We start from the raw sequence: 22,589 nt of genomic DNA on the forward strand, positions 1-22,589 counted from the left end.
GTGGGTCTTTTTCACTATGAAAATCTAAAAGACAGGGGTAGAATAATAATGGGTATGCTTCTAAATAGGCATTCTGAAGCCACCCATTGCGCTATATTATGCACATATCGATTATGATCTCGATGAAGTTTTTTAATACACCAACTCTCAAAAGATCGCAGGAGTATGCTTGTATCTCCAACTATAGGTTCGATAATCCAATCAGTAGCTTTCTCAGGATTTTCAATCAATTTAATAACAACTTAATCACCACTGATAACTAATTTCTTTATCTGGGATGCTCTAGTTTCTTCAATTCCTATGAACAGAGCTGTTGCTTCTCCTTGGTTGTATTTTTGAAATTGATAAATCTGGTTTTAATAAAAAGCACCGAATCATCTGGTGTTTTGCACACTATAGCTGTAGTACTGCCAGATTCCCAAACTGCTACATTAAATGTTAAAAAATAATGTCCTGCAGGTATAGCTTTTTCATACGCAAGGTTAAAAAGATGTTTATTGCCCCATGCATTACAATGATCCTTGAAATTCTTGATGGTTCCTGCCACAAAAGTCTCAATTTTAAGACAACAGGATTCATGAACAACTTTGTTTCGAAGAAACTAGATATTGTCCATTGAAATGATGGCAAACAATTGGAAGCTGTGTTTATCCAAATTTGGAATACTAATGTTTTGGGGGGAATTAACGAAGCAATCAATCCAGTTAACAATACCTCTACCTGCAAAGAAGGAAATATCAAGAGATCAAGGTACTTGTCTCCATAATATTCTAGAAAAGGGGCAACTCAGAAATAAGTGGTCAAGTGTTTCTCCCTCAGATTCACATATGGGGCAGCAAGATTGATAATTTGTTAAGGGAATGGATTTTTTTTAGCAAGGCTCTTGTTGGGAGGATATTGTTCAAGATTTTCTAGGTGAACATCTTAAGTCTATCATGGATCTTAATTTTCCACACATTCTTCTAGGTTTTTGAATTGATATGCAACTAATTGATCTCTGTGGGTATGTCTAGGGTAGCATGAGTAGATTTCACAGAGAAATTTTCTGAGGTGTCATTGATCCAGATTATTTTATTCTCCCTAGAGTGGAAATCAAACTGAGCTAAATGGATCTTGATGATCTCATTAACAGTGTTTTGATTGAAAAGGGTATGAAGAAGCAATTCATTCCACCTTCTAGGTTCCTCTAGTGTGAGTTCAGAGACTAAGAGTTGGATCTTTGAAGATAGTCTCATTTTGAGGCGTGGGAGTGAAGTAGTTAAGATTGGGGATCCATGTGTCAGTCCACACTTTAGTGTTAGTACTATTATTAATCTGATGACAAACACTTCTCCTAAGAAAATCCATTTGTTTTAAAATCCCTTTACACAACCAAGAATCTATCACTTTTGGGGAGGTGTCAAGGAAAGAATTGTTTTTGAGATACCTATTCACAAGAAGAGTTTTCTAATTTGAAGTGCTACCATTAATCATTTGCCTGCTTAACTTGCAAATGAGAGCTTTGATGAAGTTGGTTGTTAATCTAAGGCCCAGACCTCCCATAGACTTGGGTTGACAAATAGTCTTCCAAGATTTTGGTGTGAGATTATGAGTTTTATTGATTTGAAATCCCACCAGAAATTTTTGAAAGACCTATCAATGCTTTTTGAGATGTTTTGAGAAATCCACATGATAGACATTAAATAAGATGGAATGGTACTAGCAACAACTCTAATCAAGGTGGTTCTACCTGCTTGTGTTCACTACTCTTTCTCACTTGTACGTGAAGTTTTCTCATTGTCATTTCTCCGATTTACTTTCTCACATTTTTTTTATTAATTTCGTTGCAATTACAAAATTAAAAAAACAAAAACAAAAACAAAAACAAAAGATTGACGATTCCTACCATCATCCCAGTACAGTTTAAACACAACTCATGAGAACAATTGAATGATTTCATCAATCTCGCATTTTCTTGATGCACCAAATTTAGACACGAAAGATAACAACCTCTTGAAAAATTTAATAAATACTTCTATTTATAAATAAATCGATGTGTAAAATAGACAACAAAAATTCTAAATTTAAGAGTACTTCTACAGTCACCGAAGAAACGTCCCGAATATGTGTCCCGAACAGTCCATTTCTTTTTTTTATTTTTCTTTTCTTTTTTTCATGTATTTTTTTAATCGGGACACACTTTCGAGACCCACTTTCAGTGGGTTTAGCATTTCTATAAATTTAAATTTCTTATAAACCAAATCATGTCATATCAACAATATAAAATATATGTTCTCCATGTCAACTCAAAATTAATTAACTCGCGCAATTGACATGAACTTTTAATAATGTAAGGGCTCAGTTTGGATTAAGAGTGGTTTTCAACTCAATTCATCTCATATCATGATCTCATACATCTAAAATATTTTCACACAAATAAAATATAGAATTCAACTTTTTCAAATTTTAAAACAATATTAATATTAAAAAATAATATTTTATTCAATTTTAAACTTTCATCTCATCTCAACTCTCAATCCAAACCTAACCTAAGTCTCTCTCTTTTTATAAGTTTGAGGTTTGAGATCATTAATAATTTAACATAATATGAAAATGATGGTTTTAATTTTATTATTTTCTTCTATTTGTTAAGGAAAAAAGAAAAGTTTGAGTCACACCTAAGAGCAAATAATATCAGATAAGCATTAGTTAAATAATTAGTCCACCTCTTCCTATTACTTTGAGTTTTGATTAAAAAAAAATGTGATTTAACAATAAAGTAAGAATAATCAATATTCAAATGAGAAGGTAGGGATTTGGGTGGAAAATGCATATCATGATTCATGATTAATTAAGTTAGTTATCTACTTAATTGAGTTAATCTTTATTTTTTAATTGAATATATATAGATATATATATTTATATATTGATCATTTTTCAGTCCATTGGAGTCGTTCGTATGTAAATTCAAGTTGCCCTTTTATGAATTGAAGGGTTAGTATGAGCTGATCCACATGAGAACCTTATAAATTTTGGAAAAGTGTTCGAAGCTTTATTTGCTGAGCAGTTTATTTATAGATCACGTCAAAAGTGAAATATCATCATGTGCACAGCATATATATATATATGAGGTGTCTGTTGTACGTGTGGATTGGATAGTTAAAAATGTTCCAACGAGCAACCAACAATTAATTTAGCTAGGTAATTGAGTTGATCATGACCTACGGCTACGACCCAGATGATCTTCCTAAAAGCGTGTAACTTGGAACAAACCAAGATGTCTAGAGGAGAACAAAAGAGAAGTACGTGCTCACGCCGTCAAAAGAAAAAACAAAACAATTACGTTAACAAAGAAACAGAAAAGAAAACATCAGCTAGCTAGTACCAAACAGCTAGCTGCTTCTACGTACTATATATGTTTGACACACGTAACTAGAGATCGATCTAGTACATGAGATTTCTTGATAGCATACCATATATATGGGCTTAAGCTAGATGAACAATAATTTGCACGTACATCTGATCGATGATCGATGATCAATGATCGATGATCAATGATCGAAGATCGAAGATTATTCTGATGACAAAAAAAAAAAAAATATATATATATATATATATACTAATGATATATCTTATCCTCTAATTAATTTCTAAAAGAAACCATCATGATTCTTAAAACCACTGGAAAGAGAATTCATAGGTAGCTCATGATAAAAAGAAATGTTATCGTCATCCAATCTTGCAAACCCCTCAGAAATCTCCACGTTTGGTATAGGGACGACGTCGTTGCTGGATGCCGAAACAAAAACATCCCCAGAAATATTATTGCTAAATGAATACATACTTTGCTGCTGCTCCTGCAGTAGCAGTTGTTGCTGTTGATCTGCATGGTGGCGTTGATTATACTCTGCTAGACAATGCTGGCCTTGAGATTGAAAATGATCAGAATATTGTTGAAGATAATGACAATTACTGTTACCAAAAGGTTCCATTAATGCTGAACTTATAATTCGTTGCTTTTCTACTTCTAACGATCCACCTCTTCTAAAGTCCAAGTTGAGTACCGGTCCTTCCCGGTTCCCAAACGAGATGGTGCCGGCGGCCGCGGGGCTCGGACAACCGGTATAATGTTGCACCAGGGCTCGAAAATTACCTGTGTTAGCATTGAGCAGTTTGGTAGGTGTTCTCTTGGATGCCCTAGACCTCCTTCGGATTGGTTTCGATCCAGTACTACTACAACCCTTTGGAGTAGTACTCAAAGGTTGTACAACTGGAGTACTGTTGCTTGAGCTGAAAATGGTGTCAGTTGTGCCGCCGGTCATGAGCTTCGACGCCGGCTGCCCGTCAGTGGCATGGTCACGATGATAGATTAACGGCATCAATTGATCAGTAGAACTAGCTGGAGACCGGATAGTCATGTTATCCATGCTTTTTTGGGTGGTACCGATCATATTATTTCTGATCGATCTTCCAGCTAACTCCACTTATAACAGTAGTAGTGGCTGTTTTTCGTCAAAGTAAAATAAACATGTCTAACTGATCTTTGACCATTCCTTGAGAGGGATAGAGAGAGAGATCATATCACATGGAGGCAAAGCATGCGGTGTGCTTCCAGGAAGTAACATGTGTTAATATCAACGAGGTCATCATCATGCATTTATAGCAGAGAATGAATGAAGCTGCAAAGGTTCTAAGTTTGAACGTTGAGTTGAATTGAGTTGAGATGATAAAATATTATTAAAATATTATTTATTATTATTATTTTAAAATTAAAAAAAAGTTAAATTATTTATTATATTTATATTAAAATTTAAAAAAATTATAACGATGAATTAAGATAAGTTGAGATGAATTTACTTATCAATTCCTATCAGAGTTATAATTTATATATTTATTTTGTAGTCTTGTCATGTGATGGTCTTTGGCCCCCTTATTTGGTCAAAAGGTTATTAAAAAATTATAATTAAATAAATAATAATTAATAATATTCATATTAATAAAGGAACACTTTTGTCCTTACCTCTGATGTGTACTGCTTTCACACCCGCCATGCCCAAACGTGTTCTCTATATTTATTTTATTTTATGTGAAGATTTAAAAAATTATAATAATAAAATAAGATAAATTAAAAATAATTTTAAAATTTTTAAAAATTAAATTATTTATTTTATTTTATGTAAAGATTTAAAAAATTATAATAATAAAATAAGATAAATTAAAAATAATTATAAAAACAAACACACCTGACATATAATATAAAAGTTAATGACACGAGACCTAAAAAAGCAAGCATCAATCCAAGTCTAGATCGATCTTTTGTTCCGATGTCGAGTTTCTTGTATATATTAATATTATCTTGCTCGATCGACCGGCCTCCAGTCAAGTTGCATCGCTCTTATAAATTACACCAGCCAAAATGTCACGTCGCAGCTTGGTCAACCACGTGTTAGATCTTCCGAGCACTAGGCTTAGTTTGTTTTTAAAAAATATCTAATTTCATCACACTTAATTATTATAATTTTTTAATTTTTAATATAAAATAAAATAAACAATTTAATTTTTTTAAATTTTAAAATAAAAATAATATTTAAATATATATTCAAATAATATTTTATTTAACTTTTTAACTTTAATCTCAACTCATCCCATCTTAAAAAACAAACGAGTGAAGAGTTAAACAAGTCATTCCTCCGTGAAAACGATGATCACCGTATAAACATTACTCTCTGATCAGGGGACGTCTTATTTCTCATTTGGTGGAATTAATTATTAACTATAATATTAAGAATTCATAAATTGATTTGATCAACTGATATGACTAATCAATATAAGTCTACATTCCCCATTTCTCACCAAATCCCATTCGGATCATCTAATATTTATATATCTAATTTGTTCTTATTTTACAGAAAATTTCCATAATTAATTACCTGCAATAATAATGTTAAAAACCAACAGTACTACCCGCAATTCGATCGGCTAAACCTGACCAACATTAATGATATTGATTTATGATCATGTCATTTTTTTTTGTTTATATATATATATGTTCTAGTTTTTTCGGGTCGAATATATTGCATTTAGCTATATATAACACATGCATGCAGCTACTGCAAGTGATCATGATAAATATAGCAAAAATATAAAAATACCCTGATGATCTATCATTTATATATATATATATATATATATATATATATGATGATCATCAGCTACGAAGAAAAAATAATAATCCTGAATAATAAAGTCGACAGTTCAAAGCTAATTATAATAAAAATTAAGAAGATGACTTCAGCTAGCTATTCACAAATTGATGTCACCCTTTTATTAAGAAGTTTTCTAAATAATGTCCAAATTAATACTTAAATTATTTATAAGCAGACATGAGTATTTAATGCTAACTATTTGATAAATTTATACCCAACAATATGAGTTATATATAAATGTTATGAGATTCATTTTATGTTTCTAAATCCTATAATTCGATTAGAAACTTGAAAAGATTTTTAATCTACTTCCATGATCAAATGGTTTAACTGTAGATTGCATAATATTGAACGCAACCATCTCCATTTTGGACGAAACCTTAATTATCTCGTGTGAACACAAAGATCACAATGGTTTAATTATTAATTAATGTTTTCAAACCTTAAGATCAGGTTAAAGATTTGACATACATTAATGCATACGAAAGAAAAATACACAAGTCCCGAGCCATTGCAGTACTGCTGCGTATATTTGTTGTCGAGAAATGATAATTACAGTCGTATATAAATATCATATAATCATTTTAAAAAAAGTAAATAAATACAGAATTTACATGAAAAGAAAATTAATTTTTTAATAATAGACTCGACTCTTTTTCAAAACAATTGTACGGTCCTTACGTATTTTACGACTGTATATAGTATTACTCTTTACAATCAGATCCCATGAAAATGCATATAAAATGATATTGATGGATTGCTCTTTACATGAGACGTATATATTTGATTTACAAAAATATCATTTTATAAAAATAAACTTATAAACTGATATAGTTTGATCATGGAGTACGTCAAATTATAAAATCATTTTTTGATGTAAAGTAGATCCTATATATTACATTAGGCAATATCAATTTTTTTTTATAAGGTGTCTTTAACTAATTACATGCTTCTAATAAAGAAAGAAAAATTATATTATTAAACCGGTAGATAGAATATATCTAGTAAATTATTTATATGATATAATTTAATTTAAAAAATAAATTTTAAGATTCGAGTCTTAGAAATCAAATTTTATTATTTAAATATTGTAAATAATGTGTTCTGTACGTAAACCGACTTGAAAATATAATAATTGAAAAGAAAAATATAAATGGTAATGCCCGGTCAATGATATAATTCATGGGTTTATTGTTGAGAAATTAGGCGGGGCCCTTCAATCAATATCACGAATGTATTTATAATAGCTTATAAAGTATATTGCATGTGGGCTTTGACTACAGCAAGTTGTACTCCCAAAACGTCGTCGTTAAATTTACCCTTCCAATCCAAGTGATATCCAATATCAAATCCAGGCCCTTAATTCCATTCGTGGGTATCATCATTGGGTTATAATCCTTTGAAAACGTCTCTCGTGTCCTTTCTTTCTTTTCTTTTCTTTTCTTTTCTTTTCTTTTCTTTTTTTTTTCTTAAAAAAAAAACCCTCCTTATTATTATGGAAAATTCTATTATTATTCATCCTCAGCAAGGCTGAGAATAAACCGTGTGAACAAATAAAGAACAAAAAAAACCTTCCAACCAATACCCACAGAAATAGTCATAAATTAAACCAAGTAAAATAGAGACACCACTATACATAGTCCTTAGGACCGAATGCAGAAACATCCCCCTTTATCCAATTGAAAAAGACCTTTGAGATTTGATGGGAATTCAGAGCTTTGAAGCCAGACCTTGCAGACCCCTAAAGCATCGAGTCTCGCATAATCATTTGCTAAGGAATTACACTCTCTGTAAATATGCCGAACCCGTAAGCAGAGACCATCTATCAAATTAAGTAATTCTTCCTAATAATTCTCCAAGTACCAAAGGCTACATCTCTTCTTCCTTGGCCAATCAATCACCAACATAGAGTCTATCTCAATTTTCACCTTTTTCAAATCCAAAATTCGCACAGTTTGGATACCTTACAGCAAAGCCATAAATTTTGTAACATTATTAGACTGTACACCAGTTGACATAGAGAAACTAGAAATCAAATTTCCACAATGATCCCGAATTACTCTACCGGCACCTGAAGGCCCTGGATTCCCTAAGGACCTTCCATCCACATTGAGTTTAACTCAATCCTTGGGAGGAGGAGACCATTTTACAATCTGAACAGGCTTAGACTTTTTATGTTTAAATGGTAAATTTAAAACCTTCAAAATCTCTTCATCTCTACGGCTGAAACTGGAGGACTTTTTTAATTTTTTACCTGCAATAGCTAACCAGTATTTGATTGAGTTCCAAACAGCTTAAACCGATTCATGAACCCCCTCCCCTCCATTCTAGCTTTACATCTACGTCACCAAAGCCTCCAAGTGATAATGGAAGGAAGAATTCCAATCAACTGGTCATTATGTGAATTGTTGGCTCTCCTGTACCAAGATTCTATCCTTTGTTTCCAAGTGAGACCTTCTAGTATAGGCGTGCCCAACTGGTTTGAACAAATACCTCATACCTGTTCAGCAAAATTCTCCAAGGCAAGTATATGATTTTGGTCCTCATAGCTCCTTGAAATACAATAATCACATTTAGATACCATGTAAATACCAGCTCTCCCTATACGGTCATCAACTGGAAGACAACCATACCAGACTTTCCACATAATAATTGACATTTTACCTGACAAAGATGGGTGCCACACCAATTTTATCTAAGGAATTTTAGGAGAACAAACTCATATACATTCCCATGCACTACGAGTTGAGAAACTCCCTCGAGAATTTGGCAACCAAATAAGAATATTTTTACAAGGTTTAACTCTGCCCAACTCATCCAAAATTTGATCAGTTTTTTCAATTCCCACCAAACGATCAAATATCTCAACATTCCATCTATTTTCTGTTTTGCAATCCGATAACAATATCTTTGGCAGTTCACTAACAGAATGATGAGCAATAACCGGACAACCAGTGAGCCATTTATCTTTCCAAAATGACACATTTCCTTCCCTCATCTTCCACTTAGAAAAATGAGCAACTGAAGGAAGATGAAACAAAAGCATTTTCCAAAAATTTGATCCCTTCATAGAATCAACCATAGAAATATGTTGATTACCCAAATATTTAGCAAGAAAAAACGGAGCCCAAGTCGATTTCCCATGGAAAAGATTCCAAGTCAACTTCATGTGCAACGAAGCTTGCATTTCTTGTAATTTTCGAAGACCCACCCCGCCCTCTAACACCGGTCTACATAAATCATCCCAAGCCCTCTATTTTTTTTTTCGGCTTACCACCACATACACCAAGAAAAATGTACTCATATATCTCTTCAATTTGTCAAGCACAACCTTAGGAGTTTGCAAGATCGACAAGCAATGTAAAAGAATACTTTGCAAAACATGTTTTAATAGAAGTAGCCGCACTCCACTGAACAAATTACGGGTCTTCCATCCCTCTAACTGATCTCTCATTTTATTCAGCAACCCTTCAAAATGTATAGAAAGTAACCTTCCAGAAATATGGGAATCCCCAAATAATAAAAATGAAAACTTCCTTCACTAAAACTAGTCATCCGAAGTAGCATTTGACAACGAGAAGTGGTAATATGCTTAGAAAAACAAATAGAAGATTTTTTCTTATTAACTACTTGACCCGACCATTCTTCATATTGCTTCAACACCTTCAAAACATATCTTAGCGATGCCTTTCCGCCATTCATGAAAGTCACTATATCATCTACATATAGAATATGTGAAATAATTGGAGCTCCTCTAGGATGATAAAATGGTGTAAACTTGCTCAGTTCCACTTGTCTTTTAAGCATTCCAGATAAAACTTCCTCCAATAAAATAAAAAGATACGAGGAGACCGGATCATCTTGTCTTAAGCCTCGACCACCTTGAAAGAATCCTTTTGGAATACCATTCATGACCACTAAGTACCAAGGGGTTGTGATACACTAGCTAATGAGACCACAAAACTGCTCAGAAAAACCAAAAGATCTCAAGACATGAAATTTATTGCTCCCTCTTAAAAGAGAAATGAAATTTATTGCAGTGTGTGAGCGTCACATAATTTTTTTTAAAAAAAATGAGTAAATACAAAATTTTTATAAAAAAAAAAACCTAATATTTTAATAATGAATCTCACTCTTTTTCAAAACAATTGCGTAGCTTTTCATGCGTACTCTACGACTGTATATAATATTATTCTTCTGAAAAATCAATGCCAAAAGATTAACAAAATAATTTATTTATAAAAGAAAAAAAAGGAATTGCCTATGGTGTATTTGGATAAGAAAAGGTTTTAATTCTTGAGAAAACTTTTTATATTTGTATTTTTTTGCTATTAAAATGGGCGACACTTTTTTGAAAATACGATTGAAAAGATTTTATATATATATATATATATATATATATATATATATATATATATATATATACACACTAGAGTTCATGAAAGTGATGATGAGATCTATTAAAAACAAGTTTTATAAAAACTTGTTGAACGATGAAAAAATTATTTTGAGGTTAAAAGAAAGTCTATAACAGAAATAAAATTAGAATAAAAATCACGACAAGTGATTTTTTTTTTTTTTCTCATCAGATAAATGACAAGTAAATCTTCTGTATTCTCTCGATTTTTCAACGAATCAGGATTATTTTTTCTTTCTGTTTTCTTTTCATTTCAATAATTGTGTCGACTTTATTACTTTTTAATCAGATTAAAATTTATATTTTACATTCTAAACTAATAAAATTAACGCATTTTATCATCTAATTACTATCATCGACTGTCAACTAAAATTTAATTGTCAACTTTGAGTCATAGATCGAGTGCGTAAAATATCTAATAACTAATGGGTAAAATGTGTGTGTATATATATATATGTTTTTCTTATTATTTCCTTTCTTAATTATCTCAACCTCATACCTGTTTTGAGGTGGCAGTGTGAAAGAATGATTTTATGGCGATGGCTAAGAGGTAGAAGCTGATGATAATTGGGTCAAAGTATGCAATCGAAAACGACCATCAAAGTATGCAATCCCATAAAGAAAGAAAACATACATAATCTTCCCAAGTTTTGACCAACCACATTTTTTTTTTTCCCTTGTTTTTGAAGTTTTGACTATTCTTCCAAAACTAATGAAGTTCCTTTGATTAGTCAGAGGGGAACTTGGATTGAATTTGACCATTTGCCATATAATTCATATCCTACCATCATTGATCGAGAAAACCAAACCAACCATCCCCCCCTTTTTTTTTTGTCTAAAAGTACATGCAAAATTGGAAATCCAATTTCAAACCCCAAGGGTATATAATATTTGCAGTACGAGGCATCCAGCTTTTTGCAGAAGAAAAATTTTACTCAACAGTCTTACGCTACATACTTATTAAAAAAATAAATAAATAAAAAAATTCTGATATTTAACAGATACGTAGTGTAAAACTGCTGAAAAAAAAATATCGGAAAACCTATGGCATAAAGTTGGAGAGGGCTTCATGAAAGTCACCATAGAACAACAACTCATCAATTTTTGCTTCTCTCTAAAAAAAAAAAAAAAATGCGCACACAACAAATATTCATAATATTATTGAAAAATGATAAACATATAAACCCTTATATTTTCGATTTTTCTTTTATTTTTCCCAAACAACCACCTCGTCTTATTAGGCTTCCGTTCTAAAAATATATTGAGTTATTGGATACCACATGATAATCTCACTGCAATTAAACTACGCCCACGTCTTATTCCACAACCCACCGTATATGACGTGACATTTTTATCATATTTAAATCATCCATTACTTTTAGTTCTAGTTTAGATTAAGAGATAAGATTTTATGATTTGTAAATAATAGTGAAATTTATGATTTGAAATGAATTGAAATAATTTTTAAAAATTGTGTGTTTAGATTAGAATTAAGATGAGATAGTTTTAAGTTATTTGAAATGGGATAGATGTGGATCTCACAAATAATTACATAGCATTTATAATAATTTAGTTTTATTTATAAATATATTTATAAATAAGTAATAATAATTTTTTAAATGACATACCCAATTTTTTTTATAATATAATTCATAATAATATTATAAGGTGACAATATTTTTATAAACCAAATTATATAAAAAAATATTATTAACTCAAATTTTTAACATAAAATTATAAATAAAAAAGATATTATTAACTCAAAATATTTATATCAGATTTTTATAAAATCTTGAGTTGATAATAAAAAAATATTCATATTTTTATTTAACTTTAATTTAATTTTAAATCAAATTTTTATTTAACAAGATCGGCACTGTGATCATGTAGGGAGCCTTTCTCTTTCATTAGGAGATGGATTTTCTCTAGAGGTATAACCGTTCTGATTTTCGATTTTAGAAAAAATTTAAGATCGAACCGGTATGTACCAATTTTGCATTTTCAATAATCGATTCCATACGGCTTACCCCTATAAACCATCACTTCTAATTTTACCGGTTCCAATTTGGTTCAGTCTGGTTTTTCGATTTTAATATACTATATTATATATTATATAATATATATAATAGTATATTATAGTATATAATACTATAATGATAATATATTGTAGTATATTATAATATATAATATAGTGATATATTATAGTATATTATAATATATAGTGATATAGTGTTAGTATAATTATTAATACAATAGACTATAGTGATATAAGATTTTAAAATTTAATATTATATTAATTAGTAATTTATCATATAATACAAAATTATTTTATATATAATTATATACAATATAAAAAATTTATAATATATATATATGAACCGGTTCAGTTCAGTCCGATCTAATTTTAGAAAAAGAAAAATCAGAACCAGACTAATTTTAAAAAAAAAAAAAACCAATACTAAACCGAACCAAACTCGATACTGGACCAAATCCACTAATTCGGTCCAGTCTAGTCCAGTTCACCCTTTTTTTTACCCCCCTAGTTTTCTCTTTCTTCTGCAAAAGCAAAATCAGATTGAAAAGTGAAAGGCGTAACACCCCTTTGGTCATTAGTGAACCCATGTAAAAACATCGAAAAAGAAGTAATTGTTGTTTGGATTGAAGATGACTTTACCATACGAGTTAAGATCATCTCAACTCATCTATCAACCCAAACCAAGCTTAAAGAAAGTTCAATATGGTCTTTTTAAGGAAGAAAAATTCAATATAGTCTTTTTCAAGCCCCAAGAAGCATTTTCAACAGGACGGATTGAGCAGATTTTTTTTTTTTTGAGAAGTAAGAAAATTTATTGATCCTTATAATTAAACAAAATCCAAGTACAGATAGTATACAAGAAAAAAAAAAATACTTAATTACAGCCTCAGAACAAGAAAAAGAAGCATAAAAGTCATTAAAGTTGACCCCTCTAATACAATAGCTTATCCCAAACTAACAAAGAATGAAGAAATTTCCTCTTTTAAAGTACTTCCCTGAATTCCCTCTAAATGTCTGTTTCCCATAAGTTCATTTTCTTTTGAACATTTTCTCCAATTATCAGACGTCTTGGGCACGTAGTACGAACAGAGAACATGACCCTCTTCATTGAATAAAACAAAATAACGAAGGCAAAAGACTGAAACTAAGAAAAACAAAGAAGCATTGAGAAATTATTATAGGAGTGGCATGTACAGAGAATGGGGTGCAAAATGCACATCCCCACTGTAAAAGAAACAGAAATATACAAAATTGGGACATCAAACTGGATTCACACCCATCATATCTTCTTACGAAGTCGAACCTAGTTTCTCAATTTTCTCTTTCTACTCTACTGTAATTTCTAGTATTGTTGTAAGTCTGGGTTTTTTGTATCTCCTAAGAAGCAAAGAAGAGCATACTACACTTACAGATGATAGAGCCATGCATGCACCGGCCGCCCATGGTGGTAACATTATACCCAAAGAAGGAAAGAAAACCCCAGCAGCAATAGGGATTGCAACCACATTGTAGCCCATCGCAAACATATAATTCAATCTAATTCGTGCAAAGGTCTTCCTTGATATATCAATGGCTGTGATCACGTCTTCCAAGTTATTTCTCATCAATACATAATCAGCAGCTTCTATGGCAATATCTGTCCCGGCTCCAATTGCCATACCAATATCAGCAGCAGCTAGAGCAGGGGAGTCATTGATACCATCACCCACCATTGCAACTATGCTGCCATCTTTTTGAAATGATCGGACAACATCAGCTTTTCCTGCCGGCATTACCTCTGCCCTTACATCTTGAATGCCAACCTGCCCAGCATAAATGGTTTTTCTTTTTTCATATTTGACATTTTGATATCAATTTGCATCCCAAAAATTTAGGATCACAAAAGAGAGCATGCTAACCCAATGAAATTGGATTGATATTAAAACTATACCGTTTGATATCAAGTCCCAACCATAGATTTTATATGGAAATTAGCAAGAAAACATTTCTGATATGATATAGAGAAAATTTACATTATTTAGAGTCGAACTTCATTGGGACAAAAGTAAGTTAACACTTGCCTTAATATTATAATTCAAAGTACCAAGTGTTTTATCAAACACAAAACTGGTGGTGGATTAATTTACTAAGAAATAAAAACTATATACAGACCTCTTTAGCAACCGCCCTAGCTGTTCTCCAGTTGTCCCCTGTGACCATGACAGTCCTGACGCCCATTTTCCCAAGGCCCTCTACAACCACAGCAGCTTCTCTCTTTAGTGGGTCTGCAACTCCTAAAACACCAATCAAGCTATTGTCATATGCAACGAGTATTCCTGTCCTGGCACTTTCTTCCAGCTCTACTACAAAATTTTCCACATCATTTGGAATAGCCATTCCACTTTCAGTTATTAGCTTCCGGTTTCCAACCTGTTAAGGATATTCATCCCCAATAAGCAAAATTATGAAGCATATTTGAAATTGGAACAGATACTTGCATATCTCAATGTAAAGAAACTCACCACAACCCATTTCCCATTTATAAAGCAATGGACACCTCTTCCTGGCAGAGCATAGAACTCTGACACATCAAAAAGCCATCCAGATATGGACTCTTCGCAATTGTTTTCAGCATCCTTGATAGCAGAAGGCTCGTCAAAGAAATGGAAATGACGTGCATATTCCACTATTGCTTTAGCCAATGGGTGCTCACTGCTAGCCTAAGCCAGGGGTAAAATAAATAAAATAATAAAGATTAGTTCTGTTATAATTGTACTGCTTAATGTTTTTATGACTTTCTTCATCCCTCTCCGCCCACAAACAAAAAATAAATAATTACTCATTGTAATTAGGAGAAAAAAATGTATGCATCTGCTTGCCCGTTTATGCAGTTCATCTGCAATGGCAAAACATGATTCAGAATGGAAAAGAAAGCTCAATGTTTCTCAGGGGTATATATAGTTGCAATACTATTTGCTTTCATATCGTTGTGGTGTTATAATGTCCTCCTTGGACCTTCCTAAGGTGCCATCTTCGGACCAAAAGTGGGAAGATCAAAAGAGAAAAGTCTTAGTTTCGAGGTAAAGCATGTAAAACGTATTTAGAAGATTAGAAGTCACCTCTGCAGAGGCCACCAATCGAAGGAATTCTCCAAGATCCATTCCTACAAAAACTCTTGCTGTCGTAACCGTGGCTTTTCCCTGGGTTAGGGTACCTGTTTTATCAAAAATCACATACTTAATCTTTTGAGCCCTTTCCAAAGCATCTCCACCTTTTATCAGCACACCATTATTAGCCCCAACCCCCGTCGCAACCATGACAGCAGTTGGCGTTGCCAACCCAAGAGCACATGGGCATGCAATAACCACAACTGATATTGAAAACATGAGGGCAAATACAAAGTAATTTCCATTTTCTGGAAGCCATCGTTCTGGATAGGCTCCAAGAGTTCCAGCAATATACCTAGAGATGATCAACAGAAGAACGTTTTTAATAAAAAGGAGGCACAACCATATAAACTATATGGATCAAAATACTATGTGCGGGTGTGTGGTTGTATGCCCAAAGAAATGTGAACCTTTTCTTTTTATCAGTAAATAGGAATTTTATTAAAAATAGGCGAAGCCAAGTACACGGGACATATACAAGAACCACACCTATGCATGACTGTCTAAAGATACAAGAAAATCACCAAAGAAATGTGAACTTACCAACCCAATAATGTTAACAATGCCATGGCAACAACTGTAGGAACAAATATGCTCGCTACCTGCATGAACAAAGACAATTAAGATAGGACTCATACTTAATTCCAAGCATTCTATACATACACATATATATAATCAGATCAATCTATAATTTTGAAACTAAAACAAGAAAAGCATAAATCCATCATGTGTGAATTAGGTAGTTATTTGAGATGAACTTTTGATGAGGTGAAAAGGCATCACGATAGCTGTTCCAATCAGGTAAAAGGCTTGCACAGAAAAATGACAAAAAGTTTTATTTGGGAAGTGAGTCATCATCAGTCAGTGCTGGGTGTGTTTGAGACTATATTGATAGTTTGTGAGGGTTTTTGTAATTTATTCTGAAAATATATATATAACTGAAACTCCAGTTTATAACAATGGACAAAGAGTATAGTCTTAAATATATATTGTGAACGTAAAAATTGATAGGTTGGCAGTGCAATAGGCATAAAATAGCTATTCAATCATTGCCACTTACCAAGCTACAATGGAATGAATCAATTACAGATAGTTAAGCATAGAAATTATACTTCTCAGGCAACAGTGAAACTCAATATTTCTTTCCTTTATTTCAAAGCAAGAAAGCATGAAAAGAATATATTCAAATAACACCTATATATAGCATAAACATAGAAAGCATGATAAGATTAGACTCAAACTATACTGAGAATACTTACAAAATCAGCAAACTTCTGAATAGGAGCTTTTGACATCTGGGCTGTCTCAACCAAACTGATTATCTGGCTTAAAACTGCATCACCTCCTACTTTAGTAGCTTGTAAGTGAAGGGCACCATGTAAATTTATTGTGCCTCCAATAACTAATGAATTGGCTTCCTTTAAAACAGGTATGGATTCACCAGTTACCATGCTCTCATTAACATAACTTGAACCCCATACAACTACACCATCGGCAGGAACCTTTGCACCAGGAAGAACTTTTAACGTATCACCAGGCTGAATGAGCAAAGCATCTATTTCCCTTTCTCCAATACACTTCCCACCTAAAATCCAAAAATATTAAACCAATTAGTTATTGAGATTGTTCAATTAAATTTTGGAATCAGCTTTTGTCATTCATTACAGTATACTGCCTTTTACTTATTAAAAAAAAAAATGGAATAACTTTGGATCCTAATCAAGAATCGGAAAAAAATAAAAATAAAAAGAAAGATAAAAGACATTTATATTTGGAAATTTCACTAAAACATCGAGACTTCAACCATTCCGTTGAGTGAAGTCCCAAAAATACATATAGCCTTCGTTAAAAAAAAATAAAAATAAAAATTAAACAAAAGGAAAACACATGCATACAAACCTTTATCTTTGACAAGCAACATTGCTGTTGCCGGTGCAAGTTCCACTAACTTCTTGATTGCATCTGACGTTTTTCCTTTGGCAAGACACTCCAAATACTTCCCCAACAATACAAATGTTATCAGCATTGCACTTGTTTCAAAGTATGTTGGAGACCAAAATCCAGTTACTGCACCATATAGAAGAGCATATACAGAGTAGAAGTAAGAGGCAGAAGTTCCCAATGCAACCAAAACATCCATGTTAGTTGAACCATTTCGAAGAGCTCTGGCAGCTGCAATGTAGAAGCGCTTTCCAACAAGAAATTGGACAAGACTCACCAATGCCCACTTCAACCAATCCCCCATTTGGAAGGGTCCACATCGCCAAAGCAACAAGGAATACACCAGTGGTATGTGAGGACAAACTACCCTTATAAGAAAGACAGGAATCTGGAGCCAAAGCATCACAGGGAATGATTAATTTAAAAGATAAGAATAACTGCTACTATCAAATCGGTGTCTACATGGGCTACAAAATCATTTTGTGAACCAGTCGAAGGATGAGTCTGTATCATTTTACATTAAATTATACTTTCATCTTCTCACACTCCATGACTACCAACTCCTAGGGTGGAGGCAGGGGTGTGTGATGCATTGCAATTCAAGTAAAACATTCATATCAACTCATCTCTTTTAGATTTCCAAAACAATACCATTATGTTATCAGAAACCTTAAATTGAGATATGATTGCAATACGTAAAAAGGCACAACTCAACTTAGCCCGATAAATGGCATGGACTCGAGTGAAACCATCTCCAGACATCATGACTAAGTTTATGTTGAACTTATATTGTAACTATCAGGAAAAAGATACATACCATAGACACACACACACACACATGCACAAATGGACTTATATTGTGCATATCAGTTGAAAGACAGACATCTTAAAGAAAGCAAAACACACATGCACATATATATAATAGATATTCAATACCCTGAATCATGACAAGAAAAGAGAATACTTACACTAAGAAACAAACTGGAAGTGAAAAGCTGAAACATTTTTGAGGCTTCTTCAACATCTTTGGAAGTCATTCTTGCATAAGGGCTTTTTACGTTTAACTTAAGCGTCCCATTGGATTCTCCTTCAATCCCATCAACTAATGATCTAGAACTGACAACTTCAGGATCAAAGACAACTTCCACTTCTTTTGATATTCTTTCAAAACGAAATTGTCTCACTCCCTTAAAGTGGCTAAGAATGCCTTCTAAAAGCTGTACATCCATCTCATTGTATATGCCAGTAACCCCCAATATGATTTTGTCCTGCTCACTGCTCTGTACAAGTGAAGCTTCAAAACCAGCATCTTCAATGGCATTGACAATATCATCCTTACTAATCACGGTAGGATCATATTCAACTTCCCCTAAGGAAGTGGCCAAGGCAACTACTGCCTTTTTAACACCATGTAGATTTCTTAAAATACCTTCAACGGAGTTTACACATGCTGCACAAGTCATACCTCCGATTGTGAACTGCCCTAGCAGGGTTCCATGTGGCTTTGTCCCAAAAGTGCCGGGTTCAGATAGGATCTCTGCCTCAAAGCCTGCATCCTCAATTGCATTCTTGATGTCTTCATCCTAAATTAAAACAAGTCAAGAAATGCTTCAGCATATATAAAATCCAAGGTTCTCAGTACCAAGTAGGCAGATACAAACTTCTTTGCAAGGTATCCCTACATGCAGTCAGACAAAGGAACATGATTAGGAATTTCAAATGGTTTCCCAGAAATTCTAAAAGAAACTGACAGCAACAGTTACCAAAAGTGTTAAAACTAACACTTGTGGTCTATAATTTTTCTCATGCTATCTAGAACTCATAACATTTCATCAATTCCTGTCCTCTCGGTTAGAGGTTCCTTTTAAATCACCGGCCTTCTGGCCAATCTGGTCCAGTATCTCTCCCTAGTTTGGACACACAAAGTTTGGTCATATCCAGTGGCAGCTAAAAGGCATGGAGGCAGGCACCTATCCACTAGGCGTTGTTTATAGTTAAGACAGCTGGTGGAGTTTTAAAAATACCTTTTTTTTTTTATAAGTAAAAAATTATATATATCAAAAGGAGAAACCAAGTACACTGAATGTATACAAGAAAACACCTTGCCCAAAATGACCCAAAAAGCCCCTAATGACCCAAAAAGCCCGTGGAAAGACAACCCAAAATACACCAGACCTGACCTCAACCCCTTGTTTCCCCTAGAACTAAAACTCTACCTGAACACCCAACCCCAACCCCTTGATTCCCGTCTTCACAATGCCCTCCCTTTAGACTTCCCTCTAGTTGAGCTACCACCCTTAGCGTCGTAGTTGATTGCCCAAGAAAGACGCTGTAACTCCCTGCTTTTCTTGAAATTTGATTTGGTTTCAAGCGCATGGCTTGCCTCAATTGCAGTTGATTGCCCAAAAATACCTTTGATATAATATTCTTGTTTTCTTTGGGTGTTTTTCTTGAATGCTTACCGTTTTTCTTGAATGCTTACCGTTTACAAGAGTTGCACCCCTCTATTCTGCTTTTCACAGTTGCTGTATTATAAAAGAAAAACCCACAATTTCTATTAATTGTCTCAAATATCTCAGTCCCTTTTCAACTGATCAAAGCATGAATATCAAATGCCCTTGCAAGACACAGATCTATGAGAAAAATCAAACGTATATGAACTGAAAATCCCCATGTATGAGATAGAGAAAGATGAAACACCAACAGTTGTAGAGAACTCAATAAAGCAGGTGTTGGTTACTCTGTCTCTTTAGCCTAAAGCCAGTCATGATTGAATTCCAACAAAAGAAAAACCACCATCCCCGGGGTACATTGAAAAGCAACCCATGAAAGAGAGAGACTCAAACACAAAGGGCTTGTTTGGATACAGAAACCATCTCACATCATATCATCTCATCTCACCTCACCATTACAACTTTTCCAAATTCTCACACAAAATATAATAAACAATTAAACTTTTTCAAATATCAAAACAATAATAATATTAAAAAATAATATTCTAATAATATTTTATTCAACTCATCTAAAATCATCTCATCTCACTATCCAAACGAGCCCTAAAAGTTACAAATATATATTTTTTATAGGTAAATTGATAACGTAATGAAGAAGACCTGACATATATATATATATATGTACACATTATTCTCATTATTCTAAAGTAGATCAAGCACAATGAATAACACCCGGTTAAGTCCACTCACTTATAGTAACTACATCCTAAAAAGAAATATTTGAAAGAAGTAAGGCTTAGAACCAAGCATTCCACCGATAAATAAACCTATAAATATTTATAGTCCATAACTACTAAAAATGACAAAAGCTGCAATTCAAACCCGTAGATTAACCAATAACGTTCAGCATATAGTCACGAATATCTTAATGTTATTTTTAATTTTTTATAAGGTCAAGAATATCTTAAATTAACACCACCTATAAATGACGAAAAACATGTACTAAGACCCATAAACACAAGAAAATCAAGCATTTCATCGTTACTTAGTTCAACCAAAACTGCAAACTAAACTAGATTCAAGATGATGAACAAAGCACAAATGAAGATGAAGTTCCACAAACTATCTACTAGACCAACCTAGAGTTCGAATCCCCAAGACAAGTCCATACTGCACAAAGTTTCAAACGTAACACAAACCCATGATCCAATTCACCAGAAACAAAAAGTGAAGACAAACTTATAAGACTCGGCATAAATCTCAAAAAATAAGCAACCACTTTCGCTGAACCATAGTCCAAAACACCAAAGCCAGCACAGAAAGGTCAAAGTTGGCAAAGTTTACCAATTTAGCACTTCTAACATTCCAACTAAACCTCAAAGCGAACATGGGAATTCTGAACAAAGACTAACCTTAACCAACATGGGATCAAAAACCACATCAGCCTTGTTCTGAAGCAAGGCAACGGAGGCCATCAAAACCCCATTGACGCTTTTTAAAGCTGCCTCGACGGAATTCGAGCAAGCAGCGCAAGTCATCCCGGAGACGCCGACCTGAACCCTCCTCATTCCAGCCTCAATTCTATTGAAGCTATTGTCATCCTCGTATGAATCTAGGAGCCTCACGTCCTCGAGTTCATCGGAATCTTTACCGGCGAAGATCCTGCCTCCGTCGCCGGCGACCTGGGTGAGCTGTAAGTCTCTTAGACTCGACGCCATTGTAGGTACCGACTAGCGAGAGCAGATGGGAAAAAACAGAAAAGAAAAGTAAACACAAAGTAAGACAGAGAGGAAACCAGAGCAGAGATATAAAGAGAAGAGCCAAGAAAGGAGGACTTTCTCCCGAGGAGGGAGATGTGTGAGACACCAATTTTTTTTTAAGCAAAGTTGCTGGTGGAGGAGGGTGGTGGGGGCAGGGAGGGAAGGGAAGGGCAGGTGAGAGGATATTTTCTATTCCTATTTTAACCCCGATAGACCTTGGGATTTCCAAGTGAGTTGTTTTTGTACTTGCATGATTGAAATCTGCGTGCTGGCATCCTTCGTCGTGGTTTTTGTACTGCACACGTGAATGATCTGTCACTTATCTTTCAATATTTCGTCTGCCTATTAAAAAAATAATAAATAAATATTTTTTTTAATAATTAATATGATAGATTTTTATATTATTAATATAATTAATAATTAATAAACAGATTGAAAAATTAAGAGCCCGTTCTCAACTCATTTGAGCCTAATTTTAAATTGAGTATAATATTTAAATATTTAACTCTTAAATTATTAAATTCATCTCAATTTAAAATTTTTTTATATATAAGACTTATAATATTTTTCAACTCAACATTTTTTTACACGTAAAACTCACAATTTTTTCAATTTTTTATAAATATATCTAAACTCATTTTAACATCCAGAT

At 33.2% G+C, this 22,589-nt stretch overlaps 1 protein-coding gene across 2 annotated transcripts; it reads right to left on the bottom strand.

The window, feature by feature from the left end:
• Positions 1-13,782: 13,782 nt before the first annotated feature.
• On the bottom strand, positions 13,783-22,088 carry LOC121267726 (copper-transporting ATPase RAN1-like). 2 transcript variants are annotated; one of them, XM_041171743.1, is made up of 9 exons: positions 21,590-22,088; positions 18,693-19,307; positions 17,683-18,112; positions 17,043-17,368; positions 16,327-16,385; positions 15,736-16,078; positions 15,139-15,336; positions 14,789-15,046; positions 13,783-14,439 (listed from the first exon to the last, which is right to left on the bottom strand). In XM_041171743.1, the coding sequence occupies exons 1-9, from the start codon at positions 21,893-21,895 to the stop codon at positions 13,963-13,965; spliced, it is 3,012 nt and encodes a 1,003-aa protein (XP_041027677.1). In that variant the 5' UTR covers positions 21,896-22,088; the 3' UTR covers positions 13,783-13,962. The 2 variants fall into 2 exon arrangements, with proteins under 2 accessions (XP_041027677.1, XP_041027678.1); XM_041171744.1 differs by having other exon boundaries at positions 18,693-19,402; positions 21,590-21,727.
• Between the last annotated feature and the right edge of the window lie 501 nt (positions 22,089-22,589).

The sequence above is a fragment of the Juglans microcarpa x Juglans regia genome, chromosome 5S (assembly GCF_004785595.1).
Source record: "Juglans microcarpa x Juglans regia isolate MS1-56 chromosome 5S, Jm3101_v1.0, whole genome shotgun sequence".
Taxonomy (NCBI): Eukaryota; Viridiplantae; Streptophyta; class Magnoliopsida; order Fagales; family Juglandaceae; genus Juglans; species Juglans microcarpa x Juglans regia.